Source organism: Mycetomoellerius zeteki, unplaced genomic scaffold (genome assembly GCF_001594055.1).
Source record: "Mycetomoellerius zeteki isolate Tzet28-1 unplaced genomic scaffold, Tzet1.0 scaffold128, whole genome shotgun sequence".
NCBI classification, from domain to species: Eukaryota; Metazoa; Arthropoda; class Insecta; order Hymenoptera; family Formicidae; genus Mycetomoellerius; species Mycetomoellerius zeteki.
In genome coordinates this window covers 1,775,293-1,795,958 of record NW_017256212.1, presented here as the reverse complement: position 1 = coordinate 1,795,958, position 20,666 = coordinate 1,775,293, and the positions used below count along the sequence as shown (strand labels likewise).

Genomic DNA, 20,666 nt, shown 5'->3' with positions numbered 1-20,666 from the left:
CACACACACACACACACACACACACACACACACACACACACACACACACACACACACACACACACACACAGTATGCTTATTTTTTTAAATAAATTATAATTATGTGAAAAAATATAATTATATTCTTTTATAAAGATAAGTTTACAATTTACATTACATGATTACAAACTAAAGCGATAACCTTTTACTCTAAAGTAAAAAAATATGACTAACATATTTTTCTACTTTACCCTTTGTAAATTATTACAAAGGGTACGTCATTCACGTGAATAATGTTGTATATGGGAAAAACATAGAAACATCGTATTTGCGCAGACGATAAAGTGATAAAGAATTATTACACAAGAGTCCATAGTACAATTTTCTCACGAGTAAATCTCATAAGTGTAATACAGATTCTAAAAGGGATTGCAAGTAATCTTGAAGCTGAAGGTTAAACGAATCGCAAACGAGGGATCGAAGAAAATGTCTATATCGCGGCGAGCGTTGCAATGTAGCTTACGCGTGTGTCGATTCCGCCGCGATATCGTTTGAGCTTCCGCTCCGTAAGCTCTTCTGATCATTTATTTATCCCTCTTTACAGATGCATCCGACATTGAGTTTCCCCCGTTGTAATATCCTAGACACGAAAAGCGCAACATAGTAAAGCAGAAAGAAAGACATTTTGATTCTATAATTTTAATGTTATAATTTAGTGCTGTAATAAAAGCAAGTATAGTTCATGACATAATTTATAAAATATAATTACGTATCTATATATTTGATAATCATAAAGTGACATAAGTGATGTTATAGAAAATTTTTCGTTAGTAATAAATATGTCAGGCATTATTAATACGTATTATTATTAATATCAATCCATCATTCCATCACAATTATTCTGCGAATTATATTTTTAAACGTGTAAATATTAAAGGACTTAAAAAACAGATAAGGAAAATTAATTTTTAATTCGTGAAGAGATTAAAATTAATATATACAGATACCTGTGATTCTCAGAAAGAAGATGTTAGAATAATATCATTGTTTATTTTAAATCTACAATCTATGTTGGTTTAATCATCTTTAATCATTGTTGCAAACTTGCAACGTGAAACGCAGAGCTGAATATTTCTCTGTTAATGTATACACACAAGTTGCTCGTTAAAAACAACCTCGAGAGTGTCAGATATTCGCATTTATCTCGGGAAGGTTTTTACTCTTTCATACGCGTTCCGTCGGCCACCGAAAACATCGTTTAAGCGAAACTTTGAGCCGTCTCGTTTTTCTGTCAATTTGCAAGCCGCACGGCCGTTAAAACGCCTCGGAACGAGTTCAAGCGCGCTAATTTACGGACGAATTACCGAACAGACGCTCTCATTACGCATCCCGCTGCCTTTGGCGCGCATACCATATTCGCTAATTGCGATCGAAAGAAAACTCTCTCGCGGATATTTTCGAAACAGCGATTCTTGCAAATTATCTAAGCTGCGCAAATTCTTTTTAACAATCCAAATACAATCCATGTTAATTTTACATAGAAAATTAGTGAGTAAATGCATTAATTTATTAGATCAAATGGCAATTTGGAATATTTGGAATTAGTAACAATCACGAGCTTAAAATAACTGATATATGTTCGTCAACGTAATTATCTTTAAATTATCAATTAAAAAAAGAACTTGATATGATTTTATTAATTAAAAAAAGTTGTACAGTACTCTCTAAAAGTGAATCAGTGTATTATTACTGATTTCAGTACTACACTTATTGTAATATCAGCTAATATTTACTGTTTTTCAGTAATAATACTGATTCATTTTGAGAAGTTATGGTTTCTACAGATTGAATCTGCAGAAAATCATAACCTCTAAAATGAATTAGTGTATTATTACTGAAAAACAGTAAATATTCGCTGATGACTTCAGTACTATATTTATAACTGATGTAATCAGTAATAATACACTAATTCACTTTTAGAGAGTACATTTAATTAATTACATGATGATGTATGGGACAATATTTTTCTTTATTTTATTATAAAATATATTATAAAAATGCGCGAGCACATTTACTAGTAAATAAAATATTTAGATTAACTATTCAACATATTAACTTTACAATTAATTATAAAGAGAAATTGTATACAAACGCTAATAAAAAATTTAAAAAGTTTATCATTTTAACAACAACATACTTTTTGAGGAAAAAGGAATATACCTACTATAATTTGCTTTAAAAAAAATTTATCAAAAACACGATGGATGAGACACGTAATTTAATCGCGAACTGAAACGTTAGTTCGCAACTGGCGATGTTAACGCTGCTCTCAAATCAAAGCAAAGCGCAATATTCCCGGAACGACGATCGTATAAATTGAGAAATGAAAAGTTAATGGTACGGATATAAACTGTACAAACTTTCTCGAGTTTGTATCGAGTTTTAACTCGCTTACAGTGATTATCGTAATAAAAATATCCGCATAGTAATGGTCTATTGAAATTGCAGTTCGAATAACAGGCTAAACTGCAGGAATTACTGACGTATCATCATTCTTCCACTAAATTAGTTAGTCTTGCATTTAAATCCGCGCACGAAAGCGCTAAAAGTGTTTTTTCAGCCTTGCATTTCGTAGATCTTAATTTTTCTAACTTTATCTGATATTTTGGAAAAATAGTTACGAGATTTCCGTTTCAGAGATGAATAGAAGTCTATAACCGCGAATGGGGAGAATTTGAATAAAATATCGCACTTTTCCAGTTGAACACTAGTCATTTCGTGATAATGAGGTTGCCTTAATTGGCAATCTAAATTATTTTTTGACTAAATTATATTTTACCACATATTGTTTCTTTGTTACCATTTGGCGTACCTATTAAATAATTATGCTGGTTTATTCAAAAGTATTTTTATTCTTTCTCTTTTTGTAAAACTACAATTAAAATGTATAAACTTTATAATTATCTATTTTGAAATTATCTGATATGAGTAAAGTGAGAAAAGAATAGTACATTTTATTAAAACATTAAAATTTTATTAAAATCATGTGAATGACTTTGTTGATTGTGTAAATGCGTAAAGAAAAAAATTAACACGATTCTCTCAAAATTTGAACGTTTAATCTCTTCAGAATAATTTGCAAATCCAGACGTTCCAGTAGGTAATTAACCACGCAAATAAACGCTAATAGATGCTAATAGCGCGTCAGCAAAAGAAAGTAACGCACGAAAAATTGTTGTTTCGTTCTTGCACTTTCCTTACTCGCCTTTGTCACAGCCGGCGTTACTATAAAAGCCGTGCGCACATGAATCGGAACAATTCATGCATGTACTGTCGTGGCAATCACATCAAAGTGGAAAGCATTGTCGCTGATGGAAGAAGCAAGATAAGAGGCACTACCGGAAGAATCGCGACATCTCTTCCATCTCTGAAAATGAACTAATTTCATCGCGCGTTTAATAAACATTGCCATCCGCTCGCGTGCAATTAACTCTGTATAATTGCGATTACCCGACGAGACGGAGTCTGGTTTCCTTTTTCATTAAAGACGCAAAGAACTGTCTGGAGAAGGATAATCGAAGAAGGGTCAAGTAAATTTTAACAAGGATTTGATTCTAAAATAAACTGAATAAGACAGAGTTTACTTAAAAATTTATCATTATTTTATCCATGAAGTATAGTTTGGATTTTCTTCCACATGGAACAACTAGTTATGTCGTTCAAAGTTTACCATTTATGTTATTTATGTTATTTATGATATTGATACCAAATTTAAAATTAAAAGAAATAATGCATTTCTTTTTAATTCATTTTTAAGAAGATTTAGACATGCTTTCATGCTTTCACAGTAAACTCTTCCCTGTTTTATTTTTGTTAAGTCCAATTTTATTACGCAGTCCTTATCCAATTAAATCTCATAATCTACTTTATTACATAATGACAGTATCCTATCGTAAAATTATTTTCTTTCTTATTCATTTTTCCATTTTTACGAGAAAATTACACGAAGTTCTCACACTTTATCTTCGATTTTCATTCTCCTTTGTCGCGTGTTCAATAAACAGACGTGGGTACGCAGCGTCGATTGATGCAATTAAGTCTGTGTAATTATGATTTTCCACAAGAACGGCAGCGGTTCCACCCTCTTAACGAGAGCGAAGTCGTCGAGAAGTTCAGTAACCAAGAGAGAGAGAGAGAGAGAGAGAGAGAGAGACAACGAGAGAAGCAAACGTCGAAAGATGGCTCGTTTGTAACTGATTAAACATAGCTCTTACTTACGTCAGTAACTCCAGTTTAATTACAATTATTTGCAATAATTGACAGAAGCTTCCTTAATCAATGAATGTGAATTCTAAAATTAGTAAGAGAGGATATTCTATTATGAAATCATATTCTTTGAAAAAGATTTTAAAGTATTACTTTAAATTTTTGTTGGAAACCTATACTTTGTGATATTCTAACACATATTCTATCTCTTTATTTAGAGAGGAGTATAATTATATTTATTATAGTTATGATTATTATAGTTTTATATTTCGCGCATAATCAGCGGTGCACATACAATGGTATGTCGAGATATCAGTTAACGCACATAATTATTATTCGATTATACTAATAATCATTATGATACGCACATAATCATTTCTATTACTGAATATAGAATTGGCATGACTGAATTGATATTACTGTTTTATTGATGCGGATCGCGTAATACTCGACAGCCAAATTTCAGACATATTGCCCGTCGGCAGTTCCGATAATGACGACCGCAGCAGTAACAAATGTACGTTGACCCGAAACGCCGCGTAAAGCAATTCCAGTAATGGGCATCTCGGGCCGTTCGCTCAGGGAACGAACCGCGGCAATCGAAGTGCCACACGTCGAGAGGGAGGCCAGAACTTCTCGTAAAAAGCGAGGAGGTAGCCCGGTTTCCTCGAAGCGTGCTTTTTGAGCTTGCACGACCGACCGGTTGCACGTTCCTTCCCTTCTCGGCCAAGTCGCAGACGTAGGTGGACCTGTATCGCGGGCCATTTGTTTTCACGACGTTGAAAAATGCTCTTTCTTTCGGTACCTTCACTAGCTCGCTCGGTTCAATGTCTCGACAGCACACCCACACCCAATTCCTTAACTGGCACACACCTATACGTTAACAAGACCAAGTGGGCTCATAAATTGATATTCCGTTCAACCGTAAGGCAGATCGATGAGTAAGTTCAAAAACGATGTATCCATCTTTAATTATATATATTTAATGTGATATATTTTATATTAAGTGAAAATCGACTGATGTAATTAAACACATATAAATGAAAAATACCATATTCCGCGGTCAAGGCGGTTCTTTGCTTAATATATTCTTATGAATTTATACTTGGTTAAAAAAGGCAACATTGAAATAATGTTTACAAGTTATAGTTTATAAGATTATAATCCCATTGCGATTGATCGAGCATCGCGTTTCCAGTCGATCGGATGACTAGCGCATACACGCGGTAACGCATTAATTCTATTCCGCGTCATTGCGACGATATAACGCGTCGCGAGTCGCTTTTCCCTTCGATTTATCGCCCCATCTCATATTTATTGGACGCGCAGCCAATTTCCAATTTACACAGCCGTGGTTAACGTGCCGTGGATCCGTCGGCTGTAGCCGCCTAACTGCGCGCGCCCACCACTAAGAGGCTCGACGTTATATCCGGCTTAATTGGATTGGGATTAAATTAACTTCCGGCTGTGATAGAGAACTTTAATGCGCGCATCTTTGCTCGACATCCTTCTTATTTCTCGTTATTCATCGTCAATCGCGTTAATTTCCGAAGAAATGCAGATTGTTTGTTTCATTTAAGAAGATCTGCGTTTTAAATTACCTGTTACATATAAAAATATTACGTTAATAACATGCACAACGAATCTTACTATTTCCATTACAATAATTTTATAGAAATTGATAAACGATTATTAATGTGAGTGAAATTTATGTTTGAAAAAAGTTCTAATTAAAACATGAAAAGATAAAATGCGTGGTTAATTTTAAGATAAAATAATAATAACATGAAATAATTAGAACAGCTTTATTTGCGCAACTAAATTTTTTGATAATGCAAAGTAAATTCTCTCTGTTAAATTAAGAGAATTTCCACGTTATTCTGTAGCGAATAATTTGAAGAATTTTGCAGTTATTACGTTGGCTCTAAATATTTTATACCTTTATTTCAAAAGTGTATTTAGTATAATAATCTAAGAAAAGCCTTAATATTATACATTTCAATCATAGCAATAGTTGTCGGTATTACTTGAAAATTTTCAGATCGTGCGTTGTTGAAGTCCGATGATAATTATGTTGCGAATTAAACCGCGGACTAATTTACACAATCGAATAATGAGTTGAAATGAACAGGGCGATAGAATCAGACGAGATGGCTACAATTTTTATTTTATCGCGACGTACGATGTTGTCCAGTTCTACTAAGAATCTAATTTCGTAGCAAACGGATTTTTAATTATGTGACCATTCTTTTTCATACATACATTTTGACAAGATTCTGGTTTTGTCAGAATTCTGTATTGAAATATTACAATACCATGTGCTAGCGAAACGCGTTTATGAAATATTTTGGCTCGTTGGCAAATAACAAAAAAAAGTAAATTAAGCCTCGAATACATTTTAACCTAAAATTACAATTTATTTAATATTATAGCAAATTTAAAATATATTTAGAAAACGCCATAAATTAAATTTGGGAAATTATAAAATCGCAAATCACAGGAAAGAGTATTTAATCGGTATTAGATTCTTAAAAGAATTCGTTATAAAATTTTTAGAAAGTCAACAAAATCCTGAGATGATTGTCGCATAAAAAGTAAATTAGTTGTTCCTTATGAAGTTGTTAACAAATATTTTGAATTATCGCGTTGATTGCGGCGCGGTGCATCTTCGCGTTGCGTGTCTGCTTATGCAAGGTATGCCGAGCACGTTTTACTAATTGCTCGGTTTCGATATCACATACCTCGTGTCGGTGTTATCTATTAGCGAGCGTTATTGCTTTTGCGAATATCCTCTCATTCGAAATGCGATGTACATATTGTGATGCCGAGGCGCAGCGTACTTAGTACGCAGTAAAACTTAATCGCGATATATTGTTGATGATTGAAATCGATGAATGCGGAGAATTTGATTAATTGATTAAATAAATCAGCAAAATTGCGATATCATGTTATTGTAGAAGTGTACAGGACTGTTTATGAAATTGCTCGTCGGCAAATGACAGAAAAATTAAACTGAACTTCGAACTTATTTTAATTTAAAATTATGATTTATTTAATATCGACAAAAATTTTAAATATGCATTTAAATACGAACGAATATTTAAATACGGATAAGTAAACTAATGCATGTATCAGAAGTAGCATCTTGGAAAGAGATAAGTTATCCTTCCTATACGAGAAAAGACATTACAGTGGATTAATTAAAATTATTAGATAGTAAAACTGGAAATTAAGATTTTTTGTACATCGTAAATATTTATAAAGTACACTATATAGAAAAGGCAAAATGATAATTTGAAACATTTGCTGTAAATGAAGATCTATTTTTTTAATCGATGATCTCACGAATTATTTTTTTAGTTTTTTCTCTCGCTTTTTTAGACACTATTTATATGCTAATAAACTTCGAACGCGATAAACATGCTAATATTGTCCGAAAAGAGAAAAAATTCTACGCGTGCCGTTAAATTATCTCAAATTAAACGCGATCCGACTCGAGGCCGTTTTATGTAGTGCCCGCGAAGGATATAAAGAATTATTAGACATTTATATTGTAGAGTCGAGTGCTTGCGTACGCTTGCTTTAAATCTCTCCCGTAATGGACTTGCGCACCTAATTAGATAGTAATGACTTTATTAGACGCACCCGGAAAATTTACCTGCCCTCGTTATCCCTGCTAGAGCAACGGCTAATGTAACCGGCGGATAATTGCAAAGTAAATTCCAAAGTGCACTGCTGGTGCATACAGGTATAATATATGCAGGTATACATCGCATGTGCGCGAGGGATATGCCTTTCGCCCCATAATTTCGACGGTTACCTGTAATCTTACGCGCTAATGAGAACGAAGATACGTAATTTTCCTCTCTCAGGGTGTTTCGCGACAGAGCGCGAAAGGATGGCAGCCCTTTGTCCGCCCGCGAGAAGGCGCATCGAAAACGTGGTAGGTCCTCCTTTGTCGTCTTTACTACGGCTGCAATTATCTCGGATTAATGCCTTCTCTTCCTTTCATCCCTTCCTTTCCTTCCCCCTCTCTCTCTCTCTCTCTCTCTTTCTCTCTCTCTTTCTCTCTCATGTCCTTTCTACCCCTCTATGACTTGATCGTCGAAGCCGCTTCCGTTCCAGTATTATAGTTTAGTGGTATTCGACGGCCATTGTGCGTTCCGTTTCAGACAGCCTCTTGTATTCTAGGTAGAAGACTCATCCTCCGATCTCAGCAAAGTTAACGATGCCTGGAAATTCCGGCGATGCGCGAGATAATGATAATTATGCTACACCAATGGTCTAATACAAATTCTGAAGTTAATCACTTGAACGTATTGGAACGTTTTTAGTACATCTTTAGTAAATATAAAATATTTTCTCAAATAATAAATGCATTCTGTATCATATCGAAAAATGGAATAGAGATAGATATAAATATGAAGGCATAGATTTCAAAGCAGATTTGTTCAAATTTTTACTCGTCGAAATGCTTCTGTCTTTCCATCAAACCATGGTATTCAGTTTCTCAATTGAATGAGACGGAAGAAATAAATCTATTATAGCTTCTTCTTTCGTTCAATGAATTCGGACAGATATTTGGATAGATGCTCTAAATTGAAGATGAAAAAAAAGGTTAATTATACAAATTTACTTTATACGATATAAATAGTATTAAAAGTAACATGAAATTATAATGAGCATAGTTTTAAGAAGATTTAAGAATCTGCGACAAATAAATCTGTGTCCAATAAAATAGGTCTTACGTACATAGCGGATATAAAGTGGATAGAACGGAATACATAAAGAAGGGTAGGGAACCTTAATAAAGATGTACTATTATCTTCGTAATCGGATTGCAAAAGTTCTATCGTTTTCAAGAACTTAATGGGAATCCTGAGTGAGGAGAGAGAGAGAAAGAGAGAGAGAGAGAGAGAGAGAGAGAGAGAGAGAGAGAGAGAGAGGAAAGAAAGATCTCTACTTTGTTCGTTGTTTCATTTCATCAATTAACATCGTGGCCTGGTGAAGGTCGTTACAAGCAGCCTTGCTTTCGAGCGGAATTAATATCCAAGAATAATGCGATCACCGCCAAGTCTTGTCTTCCACTTCTTAATTCGAATAAAATGCATCTCTCTACACATCATAATTATTCGTTGATAATCAAGACAAGGATAAAATCCGATTCTTTAAGACTGCGCAAATTTTTTAAATCTTACACTCTTCTTCCGTGGAAATATTGAAAGGTCCTTTATGAGAAATGCATTCGATGGTAAAATGATATATTTTACACATTCAATAATATTGCTATTTTAAAAGATTAAATAGTGGTTTTTTAATATTAAATTATTTTGGTAATAGAAATACTTTTTTTTATAGATAGAAAAAATAATTGTGTTTTTGTAAATCATGAAAAATTATTTCTTTAAATAAATTTCTCTCCCTTTCATATTTTCTTTTTTCTAAGATAATAAGGATGATATTTGAGACAGTTTTGTAGATTTTCGAGATCTCTTTTGCTTTTCTGAATATATATATATATATACAGAATACAGATGAAAGATAAACATGGTTAATTAATTATTCGTTACATAGTACGTTTACTGAAAAGATTGCTCTTGCTTGAGTAGTGATATATGAATACAGATTTGCAACAAGAAAGGGATTTAAATGTAATCACCAAAGCAAACAAACATACTGTTTTCCGGATTAGTCGCTCCGTATCTCTTTTTCCGTTTAAATGAAATAAAAGAGCGCACGGGGATTAGTATACGTAAATAGGTAATTACGGGAATATTTGCCGACTAGCAGTTATACTGATTAGTTCGCAAACGATTGATAGTTTAAGTCGCGTTTGATCGACCGTGGAGGACTAGTTAATTCGAAGTTTTCCGATTTCCATTTAGGCAACGATCGTCTACTGCAAATTCCGAGAAATTCTCGACGGGGAAAGAAGAAGCTTTGATTGAGTCTGCCGTCAGAAAGTTAAACGTTGCACGTTAATAACGAAAGTTACTTCCATTCGGAGGTTGTAATAAACTTGCGCGATTGAAGCTATTCTATTCGCTGGATTTTATGAAAATTCCAATTTAATGACGCGTGTCCTCGTTGATAAAGAAGGCCTCTCACATGTAATATATTATGCGCAGAATTACATAAAGGAAGATTAATAAAACGTATGCAAACAAGAGAACGTATAATTATGGAATATAGTATAATTAATTTTCGTAATTAATCTATTAATCACACAAATCTTAAGTAGAATAAAAAAATCTTAAAGTTTAAATTTTAAGTTTAAATTTAAATCTAAATCTTATATTTCGAATTTTAACGTATCCAAACTTTTTGTTCTTATTTTTGACAATATTATTGAATGTGAACAATCTCTAAATTCTTGAATACTATATTATTTTCTAGCAACAACAACTGAAAAATGAAATTAACTTCGGTGCGTTAATTAAATTCAAAAGGAGGCGTCATCGGGACACCGGCCTCCTTGTAAATCTCCAGAGTCGAGTTCAGTTCCGAAGTTTAATCCTTGAGTTCCTTTAACAATGTGAAAATGCGCGCGCGATAAAGCTCAGGCTCGCAAAATTGCTTGAAAATTTCCCGAAACTAAATCCTTAGGTTTAACTAGACCGCCGAAAATGGCCAAGATCAAACGCTCGCTCGTATCCAGCAGCTTCGTTCTCGACTCCTCTCGAAATCGTAAATTCGATTCTTCACAGTCGTACTCTAGCGTCTTAAACTTGCCTTCATTGTGAAGATCCTTGCAGTTCGCCGTCATTCTTCTCAGAATTTGTTTGTAATTCTGATAGTTTGACATACTTCTTAATGGCAGAATGTGGCACGACATATTCTAATGAGGGTTTGCAAAATATATTTAAAAGTTACCGAATTAAATCAACACAAATTAATCCGGTAAAAAACAAAATTCTTCTGAAAATATTATTTTACGTAATAAAACAAATGCAGCTTTTCATTTATAAATAAAAATTGTATAAACTGACTGTCGATAACAACACACGATTTTATGAATATTATTAATTATAAAATTTATTTTAATTTAAATGTAAACGTATATCTGCAAGATATTAGCAAGTGGATTGATATTTTGCGATTGATATCTCAGATACGGCCAATACAGCAAATGCTGTTGTTTTTAAATATTTTATATGAATGAAAAAAATTTGGTACGCAAATCTAAACCAGAATTTAATAAAAATTCTACAGCAAAAAATGTAAAATTATGGAATATATTATATAGTAATCTCTAAAAAATATCAAATTCAAAGAATTTGAAATCGTTAAATTTAAAATTTTTAATACACTACATTTCCCGTATTTTATGTAACAATGATTATAAATCATTGTTATCCCGAGCAACAAATTTTCTTAAATCTTGAAAAACAAAGATAAGAAAACTTGATAGAAATGATAGAATATTAGAAATTAGATATGATAAAATATTAGAAATTATGGATTAAGCATCTATCGAACCACTCCATTCTTTTCGAATATAACTTGACTATATTATGTCAAGAGCTCGAGGTTTCGCTGTTGCATAACCGCCATTCTCTCGTCTGTTGCAGGAGCTGGAGAGGAGTTACACCCTCTCAACCCCGGGGGGTAGCAGTCCTGTTTGTTGTCCGCCTTGCAGCCCGCCGCCCGCGCCGGCCGCATATATATCGAGCGCGCGCGCGTCCTCGCGTAGACTCGGCGCCGGAAGTGGCCTCGGCGGTCCCACATCCCCGGAGAGGGATCCCTTGGGAAGACTGTTAAGGTGAGTCACTCGTTCAATGATCCCGTCGTCCGCAGCTCTCTCGCTGCGCGAGACGGAATCCTTATTTCTCCGGGGCGAAATCGCTGTTCCCAGCCCAAGAGAGAGTCTAATTCCATTAGACGTGTTTTTGCCTGCTGATACGCTTACGTTCACATTGTTCCGGGATAAGATGATACTCTCGGAGATGATTTCATTCGGTACAAATAGCGGTACAACGAGAAACTTTACGTCAAAGTGCTGTATGTTTTAATTAATCTCAATTCCAATTCGAAATTTAATTTTGGCTTATTTTGCTTTTCTCTTTCCTAGGAATATTAAAACGATAGATAATTAATTCAAACAAGTATTTGTAGTTCACTACATAATAATATTATTTTTTAGACCTCATATGTGAGAGGCACAACCGATAAATAAGAGTCCTATACGGTTGAAGTTAAATCTTAAAATGCTTTAAATAATTCAATCTTAAATCACTAAATAGGATATATATGTACTTGACATACATACCACAATTGTAGTCTAACGAACTGTGCACCGAAATATTTCCAGACTAAACACAATTACGTAAACCACTATAGTAAATTTCGCGAATTAAATTAAATTCTATTATAATAATTTCGATGCTCAATCAGGCATCATATTTCAAAGATATTAATATTCTGAAAAACTGTAATTAAGCTTATTGCGAAAAATATTACCTCGGCCGAGAGTCGAACCCGGATCTTTTGTATTCCGTACGAGCGTCCTGAGCCATTAAACCACCGAGATCTTATTTAGTGACTCAAGATTGAATTATTTAAAGCATTTTAAGATCTAGCTTCGACCGTATAGGGCTCTTATTTATCAGTTGTGTCTCTTACATACGCGGTCTAAAAAATGATATTATTGTTTATTCGTCGCCCTGAGTTGTTCTCCTATATATACCAATTATTGCGAAGAATATTACTAAAGCCTGAGTGGTCTAATGGCTCAGGACACTCGTACGAAATACAAAAGATCCGGGTTCGACTCCTGGCCGAGGTAATATTTTTCTCGATAAGTTTAATTACAGTTTTTCAGCATATTAATATCTTTGAAATATGATGCCTGATTGAACATCGAAATTATTAGAATCTAATTTAATTCGCGGAATTTACTATAGTGGTTTAATTGTGTTTAGTCCGGAAATATTTCGGTGCACAGTTCGTTAGACTACAATTGTGGTATATATGTCAAGTACATATATATCATATTTAGTGATTAAAATGCTTTAAATAATTCAAGATTGAATTATTTAAAGCATTTTAAGATCTAGTTTCGACCGTATAGAGCTCTTATTTATCGGTTGTGTGTGTTGTGTGTGTGTGTGTGTCTCTCACTACATAATATTTTTCGAAAATTATACTAAATGTTAATGAATTCTTGTAATTATTTATTTATATAATAAAGCATTAAGGCCACGATGTATAATTCGCAATCGAATTCAAGACAGAATTTTATTTATAGTTTTATGCATCGTGTAATATAGAAAATATGTGAATAATCAAAATTATAAATGTATATTTCTATAATTACTATAATGCGCTATTTTTATATATGTATACATTAAAAAACGCATCAGGGTAATTAAAATACCCGCAGGGTATAAATACCTACGGTCAATTGTATCTGGTATAATGAAAATTGAAAATCTATAAGCGCTTTAAATAAAGTCGTCCAATCAAATAAGCAAACAAATCTTATCCATATATAAATTACATAAATGACAACTTTACCTATCTATTATAATTGTATTTATAATTTGATATATGAAATTATAGAATCTGTTTTAAATTCTGTCATGAATTGACTGTGTAAACTGGACTTTAGAAGCAAAAACATATGTCATCTATATGTATTACATAATTTTTTAAATACGCCATACAAATTATAAGTTCATTTTATTTCTGCCGCTTTAAGATTCTCATGTAACATAATTTACGTAAACATAATTTAATGCTTCAGTGGAAATAGTTCTACAATTGTAATTTTAATTAGTCTAACATTGTACTAATCAAATAGTAATAGTGGTTAATTCAATTTTCTTTGGTATAGTGTAACCGATATTGCAGTTTAAATTTAACATTAGTTAAACTCTGATTTAATTTAATCGACGTTAATGAAAGCAGTTCTAGAACAGCGGACGCAGGTATGCGAGATCATAAATGTACATAAAAGCATTCGTGCGGGTGAATTAAATTTGCGGTGTTCGCGAATGTTTTGAGCGAACGTGACGAGAGCGACGTGTACGTGAGACGGATATCCGGTCTAATGACTTCCATAAAATCAGAACAGACTTCTATGACCGATCATCTGGAAGACATAAAAGTCTCGCGAACTTTACTTTCTTATCTCCCATCAGTACGTTCTTCTGCTGATTACTTTCATAGCCCTGCGGGCTTTCCTGCAAGATTCATCAATCTATATGGCGAGAGGTATACACGAATGCACCGTCCAACATTTTGCTCGTACCATCATTTTGTCGTCTTGGGAAATTTACCGATCACCTGGCAAATGGGGGGATCACTCTTGTTAAATTGACACTGCTCCTTGCTTTCCATGAGTGATGTTAAACTACCTAACTCGCCTTTACTTTCTTGCGCTGCTTTATTTATCGAATCTAAATCAAATTTGATTTAGATTTTGACGCTACGTTGTCTTTTTTTTTTCTTCGTTTCCAAAAACGCGTATTACTCGCGCGTTTATATTATATTAATGAAAAACGATGTATATATAAATCAAATAAGTAAGAAAAAAGCTAATACAGTTGAGATTAAATTTTACTGTTTAATAATATTTTTATATGTAAATTTGAAATATACCTCTCAGTTATATTATGTTATTACTGTATAGAAAAGTGAAATTATATACATAATCAATTTTTTCGGATAGAAAATTTGCCCGAATTTTTGTGATTTCGAAAATTATTAAAACATTCATCGTTATTATTACCGTGTCTCCTTTGTATTGTACTTCGAACATATTACACTCTGAACAATGCAATACTTTGAATCTCGCGATTATCAGTTCCCATCTATCTTACTGGGAGCACCAAAACTATTTCATCAACCCTTGATCCGTGCCCCTAGGAATCCGGCAAATCATCGTTCTATGACTTCGCTCGAAGAATTTCCGTTCTATACGGCCCACAGATTGAATAATCCCATCGAACCCTATCGTTGCAGATTCCTGAAGACCTTCTACAGGGAGTTGGGCACTCGCGATCCGCCTCATCTACCGCCATGGGCGTCCCCGCTACCGCTCGGCACCCTCTGTCCGGCGCACTTTCAGCCGCATCTGCAGCTGGTGCATAAGAGCGAGCAGGAACACCGTCTCGAAAACATCAAGCCCGACCAGATCTTCGCTCCCGTCAGGGTGAGTGTAATTAAAATCCAATAATTGTGTTAGATCGACGGTTCAAAGCACAGATATTGCATGCCCAGAGGCATACAATTTAATAAAAACTTGAAGAGGATGTTTTATATAAGAGAATATAGGTTTTAGGATAAATGAAAGTGGTACAAACGAGATATTTACATCATCAATATTTATTTTTTACGCATATCATTACATATTACGTCAAAAATTCTTGGTAATATGTCATTTTACTTGTGGTATTATATTTCTAAATATAAACACATACAAGGGATATATTTGTGAAGAAATTTGTAGAATAAATTAGTTTAAAACAGTTAAATTTTTATTTTTTCAAAAACTGGTCGCTATGCACATACAGAAAGATAAATAGCACAGAAATACATAAAATTTAGCCAAAAGTATCAAAAACTACTGCACTGAAAAAACGATTTACTAAATCTTAATACATATTAATATATATATCTAAATAGTACTAACAATATAAGTAAATATTAAATACAGTAAATAAATAATTAGTCACTAAAAGAATGATAATTAAATCAAATTAATGGTTTTTGTGTTGAATATATGTTTACATTTAGTAAATATTTACTTAGAACTGTTTAAACAAATATTTATTAAAATTTAGTATTTTCTTCAATGTGCATTACATCATAAGCAGGCCAATAGATTTGTACGTTAAACAGATTTTCGCTTGACGGTACAGCGAGTTTTCGCGGGCGTCGCGCTTTATCAGAAGGTCGAGATCTTTCGTCGACAGCCGCGAATTTGCATGATATCGACTCCGTAATTGCGCGGACGAGCAGCAAGTCGAGTCCCGGATGTCCAAAGAAACCGCAAGGGAGTTTCCTCCGACGACTGTTGAAAGCTCGTTTCGTTGTCGTCGCCCCGTCGCTGAGCAAGTTCCCTCAGAAATGTGAAAGCCAAGTTGGTGTCCTTTAAATTCCCAGAGCGAGAGTGAGAAAGAGAGAGAAAGAGAGGGGAAGGTTGAAAAAGTTCGCGAACTTCCTTCCCTTCGCGATTTGCTGTCTCGAGTTCTCAATACGAGACTGTTCGACTTCTTGCACTCTCCGATCTCTCGATGCAATCTCTCGCGAGTGAAATGCAATGACACTCGGAATCGGTGCGCTCGCAATTTATGGTCGCAGTTGCTTTGACTGCCGGATACCTAGTTGTTTTGATTAAATTGCACCGAATCGATTTTCGCGGATGAAAGGATTGTAACATTAAATTGGTCAGCGGTTTACGTGATCAGTTTTATTTGTTTTTCATTAAGTAAAAAAAAGAATTAACGATCATGAATAAAAATGATGTATTTGTAATAGATTTGAACAATTTCCTTTGAATTCTCGTTGACAAATGTTGATTAGCAGTTATTAATTCTTCCTACATTAAAGATAGAAGAACTTATTAAATGTGTAAGGGGATGAGTGTAGAAGGAAGGCTATTGCGAATACCTATAAGGGAAAAGTTAAATAATAAGCCGAAAATTATTTATCAATTAATAGAAGTTTTTATTCAAAAGATACTCCAGTTGTATAGCTTTAAACTACAATAATTATTTAGCATTCATATATTATTATGTAAACTATAATTTTAAACAAGGCCCTTGCTCGGAATTATTCACCGCCACGCGAAACAATTTCGCATCGGTTTTGTTAAAATTATAATTTATATTAATAATATACGCTGTTAAATTCATAATATCAAATTATACCCAGTTGAGTTGTTTTTGATCATTTCTGTAGGCCACTGCTCCTACTTAATATGTCATTAATTTATCTAAACTAATGGAGTTAAACAATTTAACACAAGAAAATATGTTAAATTTGATTCAAATTTTATTTATTATTTATTAAGTGCACATTAATATGGACATTGTTTACTTTAAAACTAATTACAGAAATGAATTAATTTTCATTTTGACATACATGGAAGTTAAAAATAACAAAATGTTATTTAACTGAAAGGATTGCTTCTTTGATATCTAACAGTGTATAAACAATGTTAATTTAAAGCCAATATCCTTTGAATAGAAACTTCTATATATAATTGATAAATAATCGCCGACTTATTTAATTTTCTCTTTAAGTATTCATAATTTTCCTATTCTCTCCTACATTAAAATTATCGAAAACATGTAATAGTACTTACCTTAAATGTTTTATAATTACGTGTTTTTTTAGTGTGGTTCTAAACATAGGTATATCGAACTATCACTGGGTGCGAGAAATGAAAGAAAAATCACTATTCCAACATACTACAATAGTATCTTTTGCATTTACCTAGTGTTCGCAATTCTCCTACTGTCTTATCAAAGAGAGTTTATTTAATAAATTATTATTGAAATCAAAAGCTCAAATTTTCTTAACGTTTTGAATAAAATAGTAAATATAAAATCTAACAAATTGTCGCCGTAAAAATGAGCTCATGTGCACTGATTAAGTCGCGAAGATCGAGATGTGGACTTGATCTTTTAAAATTCAGATGAGTCCCGTAATATTCCCAATTCAGACAAATTTTTGAATGTATCCGAGTTCGATGTGCACATGCACGTACGTAGCACATCGATCACATCGAATAGCGGCAAGAGGTGAATAGTAGCTTTAAGTTTCTTGCGCGATTTTCACGTCTTACAAACGTCGTTCACGTCTGGGCGATAATATCTTCGTTGCTCTAACTTTTGTTCCTCGGATAAAAAGGATTTTGATCGCGGCGCTGAGACGCCGATAGGTTGGGCCTCCTTCTGCATCGCGTAATGAAGCATTGTTCTGTCGCAGAACGATAAGCCGTTAACGTTTCCTCAAGAGCTGTTGCCCGCGTTCTTTCGTCTTAGATGGAAAAGCCAACCGCAATAATAATTCCTACCGGAACGCGAGAATAAAGTCTATACTTTCTTTTCGTCGAATCTTAAAATCACTTACACCGATATTATAATTGTGAACGAACCGCACAATGGTTTTTGGAAATATGCGCATAATGCATTAATCATGAAAAATAATTATACAAATGAAAATAATGATTATGAAAATTTAAAATTTTACATTACGACAAGAAATCGTAAGTATTAATAAATTAAAACTAAATTAATAAAATCAGGATCTTGTATAGTGATTATCTACAATACATAAAAACATTAATTTAAAGTTTATGAAAAATTACGATTGTTTAATTATTAATCTAGTTACTTATATTATTGATTGAATCTATTTAATTAATCTGTTTATTATTTAATTTATTATTTTACGCATAAATTAATAAAAAAGTATGTATCTGAGAAAACATATCTTATTGAAGTAAAAAAATCGATCAAAAACGATTTTCCTTGTGCTGTTTTAGGTGAACTCATTATCATTGATATTCTTTTCCTCCTGGTAAAACCTGTGTCTCTTGTTCGTTACTTTCAATAAACATATATCGCATCACGACTATATAACGTAAAGAGCCACAAAATGCAGACAATGCGCCACGTCGCCCGGAAACGCTTGCGTCGAAAAATGAGCCTCATAACCGTCGGGACATACGTAGGATATGTAGGGTAGGAAAGAAAGAAGATGCAAGCACATAGACCGAGGGCTTGGGAAACCACATACGCGTACCGGCGGCACGGGAATGAATCCGTATCGTAAAACCGATTTGTTTCCACCCTGAAAAAAGACGAGGACAGAACCACTCTTTAGGAACCTTAGAACCGCCAAATATATTTGCGTTTGCGGTCGTCATGCACTCCAATTTTCCCGGCTATCAAAAATTAAAGAACTGACGCGAAGAAAGATTGTGCACGTAAACGCAAAAAGAAACAAAAACTTCAGAAAAAAACCACTGTTCGATAATATTGTATGTAGGTAACATTGTATTTATTAAAAAATATTTGAAAAAATCTTTTAAATTATTATTTCACAAGTACGATTTCTACGACTTTTAATGTGAATTGTTGACTTTGGTATATAAAATATTTTTCACATAAAATATGTTTTTAAAAATATGATAGGTAAATACAATATAAATACAGTAACTTCTTTTTTATTATAAACAAAATATATATTTTAAAATAACGTTATTTTTTTTAAAATAAAGTATAGTTTTTTAAATATAAGCTTCGTAATATATCATGTGTTCAATTTTGTCAAGTTTTTAATTGATATTACGTGGGCGATGGCGCATATATAATCTATTATCTCACAATTTTTCCATATTTTAATAAATAATGCAAGCAATTATGTTTCTTTTCTACATAATCAATTTTGCTACTGCCCTTGTTCTTTCATTGTTTTTTGACTTATAAGGAGTCTTAGTTAGGTTGATTTATTATACGTTATAATCAATTTTAAAGCGTTAAATATATGGCGGTTATATATACGTTACATTCATATTTTAAAACTACATCATTTGACATTTTTTATCTTTTTTTCGCTATATAAATAGAACGTGGTTTGTTCGTTCGGGAATATGCGTTCTCAAATTTATCGAAGTATTCGTCGATAAAACCGATGAAGAATCAGTGTATATTGCCAGCAAAACCAACACACGAGTCCCTGAGAACTGAACATAACTCGTGGAAAAATCCTGTTGCCATTCACCAGGTGGCTAGAATCAAAATACCGAGGTCGATACTTGAAAAAACGAATGATTAAGACCCTCGAATAGAGCTGTTTGTCGAAGTTTTCAACAAAAATATCGACATAGCGTCGATTTTGTTTATTTCACAAAAATGCAATCGTCGTATCCGATTCTCAAATTGTTAAAAAATTATGGCGATCGTTCATGACATTGTGTGATTATTTTTATTATTATAAATTTGCATGCAATAAAGGATCGAGTAATGCAGCCATTGTTCGCTAATGGACTTTATACTCGAAAATTGACTCCTTTATACAATCATAAAACTACATTACTACATTATATAGCAATTTTAGCAAAATATAGACGAAAGATATTTTTAAAAATAGGAAAAAATCAGTTGATTTCGATAAATTAAAAGACCGTAGAAAATGAATGATTGAGATCACTAATGAATGAGGTCTCGCGATATGAGAGCAGCGAAGAGAAATGCGCTAGGATATATCATCCTCATAAATTTCACGTAATCTAAAAGTAAAAAATACAAAGAATTACATCAAAAGCGTCGATGTTACGAATAGGAGCTACTACGTTTGCATTTTATTATTTCAGAGATTTTTCTGCGGAGAAGCCGACGCCGCGTTTGTATATTCCGTCGGTTCGCGCGGTCGGATCGATGATAGATCGGTGAAGGGAAAGAGGA

General features: G+C 33.3%; 1 protein-coding gene across 2 annotated transcripts in view; it reads left to right on the top strand.

Annotated features, from left to right (window-relative positions):
- Positions 1-20,666, top strand: part of LOC108731457 (uncharacterized) — a 156,160-nt gene that overhangs the window by 60,229 nt on the left and 75,265 nt on the right. For both annotated transcript variants that reach the window (XM_018461804.1, XM_018461803.1), the window contains exons 3-4: positions 11,817-12,007; positions 15,211-15,400. In XM_018461804.1, coding sequence (XP_018317306.1) covers positions 11,817-12,007; positions 15,211-15,400 — 381 coding nt within the window. The remainder of the gene's footprint in view (positions 1-11,816; positions 12,008-15,210; positions 15,401-20,666) is intronic.